Consider the following 14366-nt stretch of genomic DNA (forward strand, 5'->3'; position numbering starts at 1 on the left):
AGTGCAGGTCCATATGCATACCCAGCAGGGTGCTGTTGAACTTGGGTCTCCAAGGTGGCTGCCACCCTTTCCATAGAAACTGGCAGTGTTTGTATACCAGAGCCATAACAGAGCATGGATAGATTCCCTTAATCTTTCATTCCAGCTCACCATGTATCTGTCTAATTTTTGATGTCTCCCTCTCTGCAGATTGACACTGAAACGTACGACTGTGTTCAGGGGCAAGTCTTCTGCATGGGGCCTACTCTTACCCATTCCTGTCACCAGACCTAATGTGTGTTGTACCGACCCTCCTCCTCCTGACTTGATTTTTTCCCCACCCACCACCGATCTACCTTAAACACTACAATCACTTACTTGACCCCTTGTCACCTGATAGTCTGCAGCCACCCACAGCATTCTATCCACTGCACACCCCATTCTCCATCCAGCTGCTGGATTTCTTTATTCATTCACGGGGGTGGGTCTGGAGTCACATGTAGGCCAGACAAGGTAAGGATGGCAGTTTCCTTCCCTAAAGGACATTAGCAAACGAGATGGGTTTTTCCCCTGACAATCGGCAATGGATTTATGATCATCATTTGACTTCAAATTCCACCATCTGCCGTGGCGGGATTCGAACCCAGGTCCCCAGAACATTATCTGGGTCTCTGGATTAAACAGTCCAGTGATAATACCACTAGGCCATCGCCTCCCTTACTTAACTTGCGTATTTAATATTTGACAGCAGCTGTCAAGGTTTCAGTCTGTGATGTCGGATTTCTAAATTTCAGAGTATGACTGTGAAATGAGGGTGTGGTTTGCCTTCTTGATAGTACTGCACTACGACAAAACTGTCAGAAAGGAATTCCAGCCCTGCATTTCTGAAGGAGCACTGGTCGGAATCTCCTCTCAGAAATGTGAACCTCTCTCCTTTCCTAAACAAGGAGGGACTGGGTAGAAATCAGAGAGAGACTGCCATCCCTCAGAAGATCATGCACTTTTCAATTACCATAACTAAGACATGCAGTCATACCTCCTAACAACTCATGAATTATTTCCGTTCATGTCACCGTTCTTCGTTCAAATTGCTCTATTAACCTTGTCTGTTTACATGAAGGCCATTACATAATCTAGAAATCACCTCATACTTAAGTAGAGCGATTCTCATGTCATCTGATAATATATGGCACGAGACGTGGTGTTATGCCATGGAATTTTTGTTTCAGTAACACCCAAGATTAGGTACTAAAAGAATACCCTCTTCCCATCAAGAGATATTTTTCAGATCAATTACTATTCAATTTGATGTATTGCTATAGTTCTACCTTTCCCTGAATTCCACACTGGAAGAATCATCTGAAAACTCTGTTTCAGCTGAACTTTTCCTGCTGTTCGACCTCCAAGATGAGGAGACAGGAAGTTCTTCCGAAGACATCGGTCTTGGTCTTTGTCCAATTCCAGAAGGTTGTTGCAACCCTGCTGCTTGCTCCTCACTGCTGAGGACTCCAATGATTGCTCTGATAGTTGCTTCATCTACCTGAGTCCAAGGTTTTGATGGAGCACGCATACGTCTCAGGAATAGACTGTGCCACTTCTGTCGTAACTGTAAGATAAGACTTGCTGCCTGTAACAAGACAGATAGTGAAAATTCATTAACAAAAAAGAAAACAAGCCGCACAATGAACTTGCATTTTTATGGTTCTTTATTATATCCTCAGATCATATCAAAGCAATTTAAAACCAATGGATTATTTTTGAAGTTAACTTATGTAGGCACATATGGCATATTAAACAACAAATGAACAGGTGACCTATTATTGCTCCGATTATTTTATCAAAAGGTGAAATCAGGAAAAATAAACTCAGGGTTCCAAAAGATGATAGATTGGACTCGAAACATTAACTTGTTTTTCTCTAGCATTTCCATTTTTTATTCTAGTAAACCTACGATTGAGTCAGCAACCTAAATGATTCATAGTTTGAGTGGAACTTCAGTCAAGACATTGTTCACTAAGTACTAATTTCAGATCATCCATACAATCTCCAATGGTACATCATGCACATGTATACGTGTCATTAATCTTACATAATCAAAGTGTATGCTTAGATCAGCGAATACATTTTGTAGCGAGATACCATGTGCCAGCAGTATAATGCTGATCAAAACATCACGACAGAGTGTGGTGGGGATGTTGGCAGGCTAGAGAGGAGATACGATCTTCATCCATGCTGAAATTAATTGTTCAACTGAATTATGTGGATTTTGGGATCAATCTGAATCTGAAGCACCACAGAATAAAACAGCCTCCTTTAGCAACAATATTGTTATCTGAATGCAGCATTAGACAGTTTCGATTTTGATTTGACTCAAGTCCAATTCAGATACCCAAGGACTGGAGCATGGTTCAACATACAGGAGTAGTGTGTGAAATCACCCGTGCAAAATCCAAAAGAGCTAAAAAAAAAAAAAAAACAAAAACAGGGGCGGAAAACACACAATACCTTGCATTATGATTCCTCGGAAAGAGCTAAACATGTGGAAGTGCAAATGTCCTGGGAGCAAGAAAATAATCCATACTTATGATTGGAGGAGTAAAACATACAGTAGAAACAGATCTGTGGTGAGGAATTGTACCTACAACCTCAGATTCCTTCTCTCCCTTTTGTTCTGCTCCAATCACAGGTTCCCTCCTTTTTGCACCAGTTGCTCCCACAGAATCAAATTGGAGGGTGGAGGGGCAGGAGGAAGGTGCCCTTATTTTCTAGCTCTCGTGAAATGAATGCTAATATTGTGTTTGCCTTCCTAACCGCCAACAAAACCCGCATGTTCACCTTAAGAGAATCATGAACTAGGACTCTCAAGTCTCTTTGCACTTCAGATTTCTGAAGCCTTTCCCCATTTAGAAAACAGTGTACACATCTATTCTTCCTACAAAATTGAATACCCTCACACTTTGCCACATTGTATTTCATCTGCCACTTCTTTGCCCACTCGCCTACTATATCCACATCCTTCTGCAGCCTCCTCAACATAACTTGTACCTCCACCTATCTTTGTGTCATCTGCAAACTTAGCAACAATGCCCTCAGTTACTTCACCAAGATAGTTATTGTACAACATGAATAGTTGTGGTCCCAACACTGACGCCTACAGAACTCCATTAGTCAGGTGCCATCCTAAAAGAGAACCCTTTATCACTACTCTCTGCCTTCTGCCAGTCAGCCAATCCTCTACTCATGCCAGTACCTTCCCCTAACACCATTACCTCTTATCTTATTTAGCAACTTCCTGTGTGGCACCTTGTCAAAGGTCTTCTGAAAATCTAAATAGATCACATCCACTTGCTCTCCTTTGTCAGGCATGACAACCCTTTGACAAAGCCATGCTAACTCAGCCTTATTTTACCATGCACTTCCAAGTACTCCATAATCTGATCCTTAATAATGGACGTTAAAAAAACTTACCAACGACTGAGGTCAGGCTAAATGGCCTACAGTTTCTTGTCTTCTGCCTCACTCCCTTCTTAAACCGGGGTGTTACATTAGCCATTTTCCAGTCTTCTGGGACTCTCCCTGAATCTTGTGATTCTTGAAAGATCATTACTATTGCCTCTACTATCTCCTTCAGAACTCTGGCATGTAGACCATCCAGTCCGGGTGATTTATCCATGTTCAGAATTTTCAGCTTTCCCCGCACCTTCTCTTTAGTGATAGCCACTAAACTAACCTTTGCCCACTGAATCTTGAAGTTCTTGTATGGTGTCTTTCACTTGAAAACGGATGCAAAGTACCTACTTAGTTCCTCTGCCATTTCTTGGTTCTCCATTGCTGGTTCTTCAGCCTCATTTTCCAGCAATCCAATGTCCACTCCTGCCTTTCTCTTAACCTTCGGATATCTAAAAAAGTCTTGCAATCTTCTTTTATATTACCAGCTAGCTTATCCTCATATTTCATCGTCTCCCCCTTTATTGTTTGCTTAGTTATCCTCTGTTTCTTTTTAAAAGGCTTCCCAATCCTCTGGCTTCCCATTAATCTTCACCACATTGTATGCTTTCTTTTTCCCTTGTGTGCCATCCTCCCCTTCTTATGCTGCTTCTTTCTTGGGATGAATTCCTGCTGTGCCTCATGAATCATCCCCAGAAATCCAGCCATTGATGTCTTCCCTCCTTTGCTTCCCATCCAATCAACTCTGGCCAGCTTCTCCCTCATGTCTTTTAGTTACATTTGCTCAATTTGTTAATATCACTACATCTGATTCAATCTTCTCCATCTCAAAAAAGGAATAGGTTTTGGGAGAGCCGCAACTCAGCTTCAAGCCAGGTAAGACCAGGTTGCAGTTTGTACAAATGAGGTCAGGGTTCTAAGGTAAGCTTTCATCTTTTCCCAGAGAGAGTCCACAAGAGTTCTGAAGATTTTGTTCCAGATAGAGATTTAAAAAAAGGCAAAAATCTGCAGAACTGAAGATTTGGTACTTTTCTAGTATTGTTCCGTCTCTGATGGTTAGCTATTTGCCGTAACAGTAATGTGTGTTAATTCTCTGTGTTGTACAATTGGATCCTTGGAAGTCAGTATCCTGACACGTTCTTCAGTAGTCACTTTAAATGTAGAAAGAAACTTAAATTCCCAGAAAACCATAGCATACTGGAGAGTGCATATTGCTTGAGGAATTGAATCCAAATAAATAACCTTTACAAGCACACATACAAAAATCAGAGACTCCCAGACTGTCACAATCTAACCTTGAAAAAGAGATAAACTTCAGTAAAATGCAACTTTTCAAAGTTACCAGAGGAATCATAATGGAAGGTAATAGATATTTCAATTTGAATAAAAACAATTTAAATATGACAATTCACAAAACAGTACTGTTTTGCAATGAAAAGCCTAATCTATGAAGCCACAGCTTTATTCGAAAAATTTCAGTAAGTATGGATTTTGAGATTAATCATTTTCTCACAGAAATTGTGAAAATCAACATAACATCTTGAAATGTTAAAAATTTACAAGAATTATACTGCTGTAGCTGTAGCGGTTAGCTTGCTTACACTCAAATCATTAGTCTAAAATAAAACAGGAACACATCCAGAAATTACTTACTTCAGGGTCTATTCTAAAATTTAGCCACTCTTCCAGTTTTAAAGTTGCCATTTTAGAAGTAGATTTGTCTTCCATTTCACTATCGCTACTGTCATTAGTGACACCATCTACTGCACAAAATACAGGACAGAAAAAGTAAAAAAAATACTGTTAATCAGATTTCTTGAGGAGCAGCTTTCTGAACTACGGTGATCAACTTTAAAGGATTCCAAATTGAGAGATTTTACTGAAACATCAGACATGATCAACGGTAGCACCACTGTTGTGTCGTTTCAATTCAGAAATTTCAATGCTTACTTCAGGCTGACATTTCAGTGCAGTTTTGTGGGAATGCTGCATTATATCAGGTATTATCTTGTAGATCAGATATCAAACTGTTTCTCCATTCGTTCTGTGACGGGCATTAAAGATTGCAGAAAACTATTCAAAGCAAAGCTCAAGTGTTTCTCCTAGTGTCTTCACCAACATTTGGTCCGCAACTAACATTACCAAATTAGATTTTCTGTTCATTATCTCATTACTAAAATTGCACTGTGCGTAAAGGGGAGCCTGTCGACCAGTGCTTCCCAAATCAAGGGCTGAGACACCAAGTGTAGTCACCAACTGAAATTGTGGGACGGCGAGCTCTAGGGCAGCATTGTTCGCTGTGGAGTTCTGCATGAATTGTAACAGTTATGTTCTGCCTCTAATAAGCCCCCATCCTCTGTCCTCCTTCCTGACTCTCAGCCTCCCTGTCTCACTGACAGGTTGGAGCAATTTTTAACCTTCAAAATGGGGTTACAGTGGGAACATGTTTGGGAAATACTGTAGTCATACTCCGATTTCCAGAGGTAACTGATAAGGTCCCAAATAAAAAGGTCATTGCAGAAAATAAAAGCCCAGCATAAAAAAGATAATGTATTAGCATGGATTGAAGATTGGCTAGCTGGCAGCAAACAGGACATGCATAAATGTGCCTTTGTCTCAATGGCAGGATGTGACAGGAGGGAAGCAAAGGCATGGGTAGCTAAATTTGCAGACAACACCAAGATTGGTGAGAAAGCACATTGTGTACAAGATACAAGGTGGTAGCAGATGACTATAGATAGGGCTTAAATGGGCAAGGATCTGGCAGACAGAGTATAATGTGGGAAAACGTGAAGTTCTTCACTTCGAAGGAAGAATGAAAACAAAGGTGTATTACTTGAACAGAGATGACTGTGGAATTCTGAGGTGTAGAAGGATTTAGGTGCCCTCATGTATTAGTAACAAGAGGATAGTATACAGGTACAACATGTAATCAGGATGCTTTTTTTTTATTGTGAGGGGAATTGAACTTAGAATATTATGCTTCAGTTATAAAGGGCATTGGTGAGACAATACTCTAATACTATGTGCTGTTTTGGTCACCTCATTTAAGGGTGTATTTTAACAGATTGGAGGCAGTACAGAAGTTGTGTTCTATACCAATACCTAGAATGATTGGGTTGTCTTATGAGGATGGATTGGATAGGACAGGACGAATATTTTTGCACTGGAGTTCAGAAAAGTGAGGGTTGACTTGGCTGAAGAGTATGGATTCTAAATAGTCTTGACAAGGTGGATACGGAAAGGATGATTCCTCTTGTGGATGAGTTAAAACTAGGGAGTTTGTTTTAAAACAAGGTGTCACCTTTCAGGTCAGAGATGAGGAGAATTATCATCTCAGAGTTGTAGAGTTATAACTGCACAGAAACAGACCCTTCGGTCCAACTCGTCCATGCCGACCAAGTTTCCCAAACTAAACTAGTCCCACTTCCTGCATTGGGCTCGTATCCCTCTAAGCCTTTCCTATTTATGCACCTGTCCAAATGTCTTTTGAATGTTGTAACTGTACCTGCATCTATCACTTCTTCTGGTAGTTCATGACAGACATGAACCACCCTCTGTGTATGAAAGTTGCCCCTCAGGTCCCCTTTAAATCTTTCTACTCTCATCTTCACAATATGTAGTGAACTCCCCCACCCCAGGGAAAAGACTTTTGCTCTTCATCTTATTTATGTCCTCATGATGTTATAAACCTCTATATGGGTCACCCCTCAACCTCCTATGCTCCAGTGAAAAAAAAAAGTCCCAGACTATCCAGTCTCTCCTTATAACTCAAACCTTCTAGTCCCAGTATTAACTATCCTAGTAAATCTTTTCTGAACCCTCTCCAATTTGATAATATTCTTTCTATAGCAGAGCAACCAGAACTGTACACAGTACTCCAAAAGTGGCCTCAACAACATCCTGTACAAACTCACCACGATGTCCCAACTCCTTTACTTAATCTCTCAGAGTTGCTGTGTGAATTTGGATAGCTCTGCCTCAGGAAGTAGTGGACACAGAGTCATTAAATACATTCTTACTAGCCTAGAGAATCCAAGGTTAGTGGGGGTAGAGAGAAATGTGGAATCACATGGTTTGGATCAGCCATGACCTTATTGAATGGCAGAATACGTTCAAAGGGCTGAATGGTCTACTTCTGCTCCTATTTTGTATGATTGCATCTTTTCTGTGGAACCTAGCAGTTCAAAAATTGGTGTCCATGTTTTCTAATGTTACAATAGTAACTTCACTTCAAAGTTACTTCATTCCTATTGAGTACTTCAGCTCATTCAAAAATCTGTGAAAGGTGTTAGCTAAATATTACTCAATGATGTGCAGTCCAGTTACTTTTAAAATTCTGCAATGAAAGTGAGGAACAGAATACACAAGGTCTCTCAGTAAAACAGAGTCTGGCTAAAAACGTTTTAAGACTTCACACTTGGCTGTGGAATTAAGAGAAAAATACTTAACATTTAAAATTAAAATCAAATCTTATCTACCCAGAGCAATAATATTTTTATTCTCTACATTTTTACTATAATACAAACAGATCATTTATGGCAAACAAACGAAACATGCTAAGATCCACAACAAATGTCTGGCTCTTCATTGAATATGGGCTGGATAGGATTCTTGTTCAATTTTCCCTCTTATTACAGAATCATAGAATAGTTACAACACAAGATCATTCAGCCATTTCTTCTCTGCAAGAGCAACTCAGTCAAGATATATCAACTTTCATATGCAAGTATATAAATGTCACAGAAAATTGGAGCTCATACTATGTCACAAAATGGGTTTATGCTTTTGAATCCCTATTGCATTCCTACTCTCAGCTATACTATTTAACCTTTTCATTTTCCATTAAGGTGGTGTTAAAAAGTGATAAAATAATATGGACAGGGAAGAATATACACCCATAACTGATTATCCAAGCAGAGGTTTCCTTCAGTAGCCCCACTTTCTTGTTTAATGCCTAAATGCAGTTTTTCTTCTGCCATTCGACTGAAAAATGTCACATCAACCAATCATTCATCAAGCTCTACAAGAATAATTTCCTGTTAGCACTGATAAGTTATTTTTGAAGAGTTTGACCAATATTGGCTTACATTATTTTCAAATAATAGCAACATTCCAGATTCTTCATCTACATACATTTCACCACTCTTAGTACCTCGAAGATCGTCTCTAATGCCACTTTCCCATCATACATAACTTGGACTTCTCTAATCATTCCTTACAACTCATCTACAACATTGGAGATCAGCACTATGGTTCTTCTCTGCCTTGCCTCTAGCACTTAAATGTCCGGCATGCATTAGCAACCAGAACTCAATGCAGTACTCAACGTGTTACTTAGCCAGAGACCTATACCAGACTCAATATCATCCAAGCAATGTTTGTTCTTTTAGCTATAAAGCAAGACATGTTACTGGCTTTGTGGGGTTCTACTTAGGTGTTTTAAATATTGAGTCTACCAAGTCTGTTAGACTTCTTTCCTGTTCATCCGTTGTTATTTCAACACCATTTGTTATAAATAATTTGTCTGCTTATTTTTCCATCATGTTCAGTGGTTTGCTTTTATCCAAATTCAACTTCACCTATCAATGATCTTCCCTCATACATACTTAATCCATTGCACTTTGTATGCTACTTTACTCATTCTACTGCCTCTATATTTAGCTGCATTGTCAAATCTGCCCATTTCAGAAACTCCTTAGTTTCTTCTAACAGATTGTCAAAAGGACCTGCGAATAAGGACTTAGAAAGGAGTACAAAATAAAAATATTTTTTGGGAGAAGTGGGGTAAAAGCAGTGTTATACCACACACATTTACTAAACAAATTTTCATTTGTTAGACCATTTGGCAAAACTATTTGATGAAACAATGAAATTATTCCAGTTTTTTTCAGAATGGAAAATCAAGCAAATGCAATTTTGAATCTAAAGAATATGTTTCAAAAGTGTGCATAAACTAAGTTTATTCTCTAACATACTCTTAAAAGTACGAAAAATATTTTACATGCCAAAATGAATGAAATATAATTAAATGATACACTGCTGCTGTTAGTAGCTACTCCTAACAGACAATTTCCTGTCTTGATAGGTCACGTTCTTCTGTCTTGCATTTTCTCACATAGCCACTGGAGCTATTCTGTAGCTCTTCAACTCTGATAACATAGCCAAGAAACAAACATTTTCTTTTCCAGGTGTCACATTATATTTGCTCTAGTCATTTTAACACCTGTTCATTTTTCTGGGGTCTATATATGGAATTTTAAGCATACACAGAAACGTAGAAAATGGGAGCAGGGTAGGCCATTTGGCCCTTCAAACCTGTTCTGCCATTCAATGTGATAATCATGCTTCACAATTTCTCCTCACACCCTTTGACCCCTTTAGCCCCAAGAACTATAACTAATTTCCTCTTGAAAACATTGGATCTTCTGGCCTCAACTGGTTTCTGTGGCAGTAAATTAAACAGGGTCACCACTCTCTGGGTAATAAAATTTTTCTACCTCAGTCCTAAATGGCCTACCATGTATCCGTAAACAATGAGCCCTGGCTCTGGGCTTCCAGTTATTGGAAACATCCTAAGGTTTACCCTGTATAGTCCTGTTAGAACTTTATAAGTTCCTATGAGACGCACCACTCATACTTCTAAATTCTACTTAAAATAATCCTAACTGATCCAGTCTCTCTCTGTACGTCAATCCTGCCATTCCAGGAATCAGTGTGGTAAACCTTTGTTACACTCCCTCCACAGTCTAAACATTCTCCCTCCAATCTTCACAACACTAAGGTATGTGATCTCAGCAAGGCCCTGTACAATTGCAACAAGACATCTCTGCTCTTATACTGGAATCCTCTCACTATGGAGACAAACACACCACCTGCTTTATTTATCACTTGCTGCACCTGTATGCTTACCTTCAGTGACTCCTCATATGCCAGTCTTGTTGCACCTCTCTCTTTCCCAATCCATTACCATTCAGATTTAATCTATCTTCTTGTTTTTACCAAAGTGGATAACCTCACATTTATCCATATTATGCTTAATCTATCATGAGTTTGCCCACTTACTCAATTTGTCCAAATCACACTGAATTATCCCTGCATCCTCCTCCTCATTCTACTAGTTATACTCTCAAAAAAAATTCCAGTAGATTTGTCAAGCAGGTTTTCCCTTTCATAAATCTATGATGACTCTTGTAGTCCTGTCACTTTTCTTTCCCCCAAGTGTTATGCTATTAAATCTTATAACAAACCCGAGAATTTTCTCAACTATTAATGTCAAGCTATCCGGTGTCTAACTTGCTGTTTTCTCTTGACCTCCTTTTTTGAATAGCGGAATTACGTTAGATACCGTCCAATCCATATGGTCTGTTCCAGTGTTTATTAAACCTAGAAAGATGACCATCAGTGCATCCACTATTTCTAGGACCACTTCCTTAAATACTATGGGATGTAGATTATCAGGCCCGGAGGCTTTATCAGCCTTTAATCTCATCAATTTTCCCAACGCCATTTCCTACTAATACTGATTTTCCTTCCTCTTACTAGGCCCAGCATTACCAACATTTTTGGGACATTATGTGTGTCCTCCTTTGTGAAAGCAAAACTAAGATATTTATTTATTGGTCAGCCATTTCTCTGTTTCTGACTGTAAAGGACTTACGTTTGTCTTCACTAAGCTTTTCTCTTCACATACCAATTGAAGCTTTTACAATCAGTTTGTACGTTTCCCACAAGTGTATCCTCATCCTTTTATCCCCTCTTAATCAATCCCTTTGTCCTCCTTTGATGGAAACTAAAATGCTCCCAATCCTCAGATTTGTAACTTTTTAGCCCATTTTTATTCTGCTTTCTTGGATCTAATACTATCCATAATTTCCCTTATTAGCTGGGTTACCTTTCCAATTTTATTTTTTGGGTCACCGGACCAGAAACGTTAACTCTGATTTTTTTCTTCACAGATGCTGCCAGACCTGCTGAGCTTTTCCAATTACTTCTGTTTTTGTTCCTGATTTACAGCATCCGCAGTTCTTTCAGTTTTTATTAAGAATTAAAAATTGTTGCACTTGATCCATACAATCTTTAAATGTTTGCTATGGCTTGTCCACCATCAGCTCTTTAAGTAACATTCCTAGATGTATCATAGCCAATTCATGCATTATATTATCAGTTTCCTTGATTTAAATTCAGGACCCTTGTTTCAGAATCAACTACGTCACTCTCCAACCGAATGAAGATTACATCCTAGCAACTGCATTTCAAAGGCCTCTATGTTCCTCCACAAGACCTGACTTATTGTCTAGATTTCTGAGGCACACACAATACTGATAGGCACCTTACAATTTATTTCGTTGTGTTTTCTGGTTGTTGTCATCCTACATCTACATAAAATTACTTCTGGCTGTCTCTATCTTTATTCTGACTTTATCAAATATACTATTTGCCGTAAATGGACAAACCTATTCACTTGCTCCAATGTGATACCATCCACTTCAATCTTCACTCTAGTTACTGCAAACGTATTCCTTTGAACTACCTTTGTATTTGTCTTTTCAGTGCTCATACTCATCAATATTCTAAAATTGTAAACTTGACTAAATCCAAGATATTTTGCAGGAAGACTTCTGATTCTGCAAACAGCACTGTACATTAGCACAAATTTACTATGTGGTAGCCTCCAGCTTTCACCCTGCAGGAATATCTAATTCTCTGAATATTTGTTCTGTGTACAGTTGAATAATTTGGTGGCAGTACACAGCCACGTATATCTTCTCTTCACTTAAATCAAAGCCTTATGGTCCATCCTCAAGCCTAATGTTTGTTTTTTTAGTTTTCACAAAGGTTCTGGATAAACCTCAACTTTACTGTCAATGCCACACTTTAGAAACTTTTTTGTTAGCTTAAGGTGATAAACAGAATCAAATAATTTTAAAAAGCAAAACATACTACAGTTTGTTAAGAAATAATTTTGACTCACTATATGTGTTACCTCGAGGGGAAGAGGGCTCTTGTAATGCACTGCTTGATAGTCTAGCTGGACCACAAAACAAAACTACAGATATTGGCGTTACAGCAGAACAGCAACGTATATTAGCTATTCGATGAGCTCTTGTCATTTCATCATAAATAAGCCAGTCAGTGGGCAATGCTTGAACAGCCACAGCTTGTCCATTTGCTGGAGGAATCTAATACAAAGTTAAAGGTTGTACATTAGAGTAAGATTTTCACAAGGAATAACTTAGCTATGCAATAAAAAAGTGAAATACTACAAGATATTTGAATTTAACAGCCAGTCATATTCTTTTTGATTAAACAGGCAGTTTTTAGCAAAGTTCCAAGTTTATTAGATGTTGAAAAGGTTTCCAGACTAATCTTCTAATGGCACAAATCACAAGCCTTACCTTCTTATACTGTGGTTGGCTGAGAACAGAAGTAGGGTGAAATCTGACTTTCTTTTCTTTGGATCCAGTCAGCAATAAATTCTCTCGGTCAACGTGGATAAGATTTGGGTACATGCCTGCAACTAATGCAGCTTTCACCACAGCCCAATTCTCAGAGTTTGTGTTTACATCTCGAATGTCACCACCCCCTCGTGCTCTCACAAAACCTGAGAGGCAATTTTAAATATAGGTTAAAGGAAAACAATAAGATTTCAAAGCAGTCAAGTCAAGCCAGTCTGTAATATACTTAGACAAATATGTATTTATACAACGCTCATTTGAAGGATTGCAGGCAGGTATGTTGAACTCAGTAGCTGAGTGGTAAAGCACTTACTCTTGGATCTGGCTTTTTGATGGTGAATTGGGCTATCTGCAGTTAAATTTCAGATGGGGGACAACAATAAAGCTTAAGTATTTTAAAGTGCCAAACTCCTTGAAGCAAGGTGGTTGCTTGACTACCATGCCAAGTTTTAAAACTCTCTGCCCAATATTCTTTCATTTAATAAATTTCCTAGCCATTGACATCTGCATTCCACGAACAAATTTTAAAAATATCTTCACCCAGAGAGGGATGAGCCTGTGGAATTCATTAGGAGAAAAAGTGGTTGAGGTCCAAATAAAATGTGTTTTCAAGGAGGATGTAGATATCGCTCGTGATTCAAAGGGATAAGGGGGAGGTTGCAATTAAAGGTGTTGAGTTCGATGATTAGCCACGATCATACTGAATAGCAGAGCAGGCTCAAGGAGTCAAATGGCATTCTCTAGCTCCTATGTTCGTATGCAGTTCATTTATTTTTTTTTAAATATTTGGTGTGTGTCAGATTTTAAAGAACAGCAGTGTAATTTTAAATACAGATATTTACAGATTGCAAGGAAACCATTACTTTCAATAAAACATCGACAAACATTCTAAGAAAGACTCACTGGTCCTGAAACATTAACTCTGATTTCTCTCCACAGATGCTGCCAGATCTGCTGAGCTTTTCCAGCAATTTGTGTTTGTTTCTGATTTTCAACTTCCGCAGTTCTTTCGGTTATTATTAACGCTATATCTCCTTTTCAATATCAATTTCCTCATCAGGGGTTTTGATTTGCCGTGGGTTTTTTTTTGAGATCAAAGAAACATATTTTGGAAATGAAAGCAGAGTAAGCCAAAACATTAAGAAGAATCAAGACAAAGTTCATCGCCCAACAAGTGATTGAGAAGTATGGTTACATTTTGGAGGTAGAATTGTACATCCTTTTTGATTGGCTGGGTGCAGACTCCGGATAACAAATTTCAGTTTACCTTATGTTCATCTCTATTTACCTGATGCCCTGAGTTGTCCCAATAATTGGGTTCTCATGCCAATAATGATTTCCATTGTGGCTTGAGAAAGAAAGTTTTTTTCACAGAATGCTCTCTCCCAACCATCACTGCGAGCTTTTTGCCAAGCCTGAAAGAAAATAAAGTAGTATAAAGCAAAGGAAATGTCTAAAATTACAAATTAAATGTATCAACCT

The 14366-nt window shown here is 38.6% G+C and overlaps 1 protein-coding gene across 4 annotated transcripts in view; it reads right to left on the reverse strand.

Moving 5' to 3' along the window:
• The window catches only part of LOC109921050 (3'-5' RNA helicase YTHDC2-like), a 100279-nt gene extending 85980 nt beyond the window's left edge, over nucleotides 1–14299 (reverse strand). For 2 of the 4 annotated variants that reach the window (XM_048619107.1, XM_048619113.1), the window contains exons 1-5: nucleotides 14173–14299; nucleotides 12825–13030; nucleotides 12401–12608; nucleotides 5080–5189; nucleotides 1308–1606 (exon numbers count right to left, since the gene is read on the reverse strand). In XM_048619107.1, coding sequence (XP_048475064.1) covers nucleotides 1308–1606; nucleotides 5080–5189; nucleotides 12401–12608; nucleotides 12825–13030; nucleotides 14173–14227 — 878 coding nt within the window. In that variant the 5' untranslated portion in view covers nucleotides 14228–14299. The remainder of the gene's footprint in view (nucleotides 1–1307; nucleotides 1607–5079; nucleotides 5190–12400; nucleotides 12609–12824; nucleotides 13031–14172) is intronic. The other 2 variants (XM_048619101.1, XM_048619093.1) reach the window with 2 other exon arrangements.
• Between the last annotated feature and the right edge of the window lie 67 nt (nucleotides 14300–14366).

This window comes from Rhincodon typus, chromosome 3, assembly GCF_021869965.1.
Source record: "Rhincodon typus isolate 14 chromosome 3, sRhiTyp1.1, whole genome shotgun sequence".
NCBI classification, from domain to species: domain Eukaryota; kingdom Metazoa; phylum Chordata; class Chondrichthyes; order Orectolobiformes; family Rhincodontidae; genus Rhincodon; species Rhincodon typus.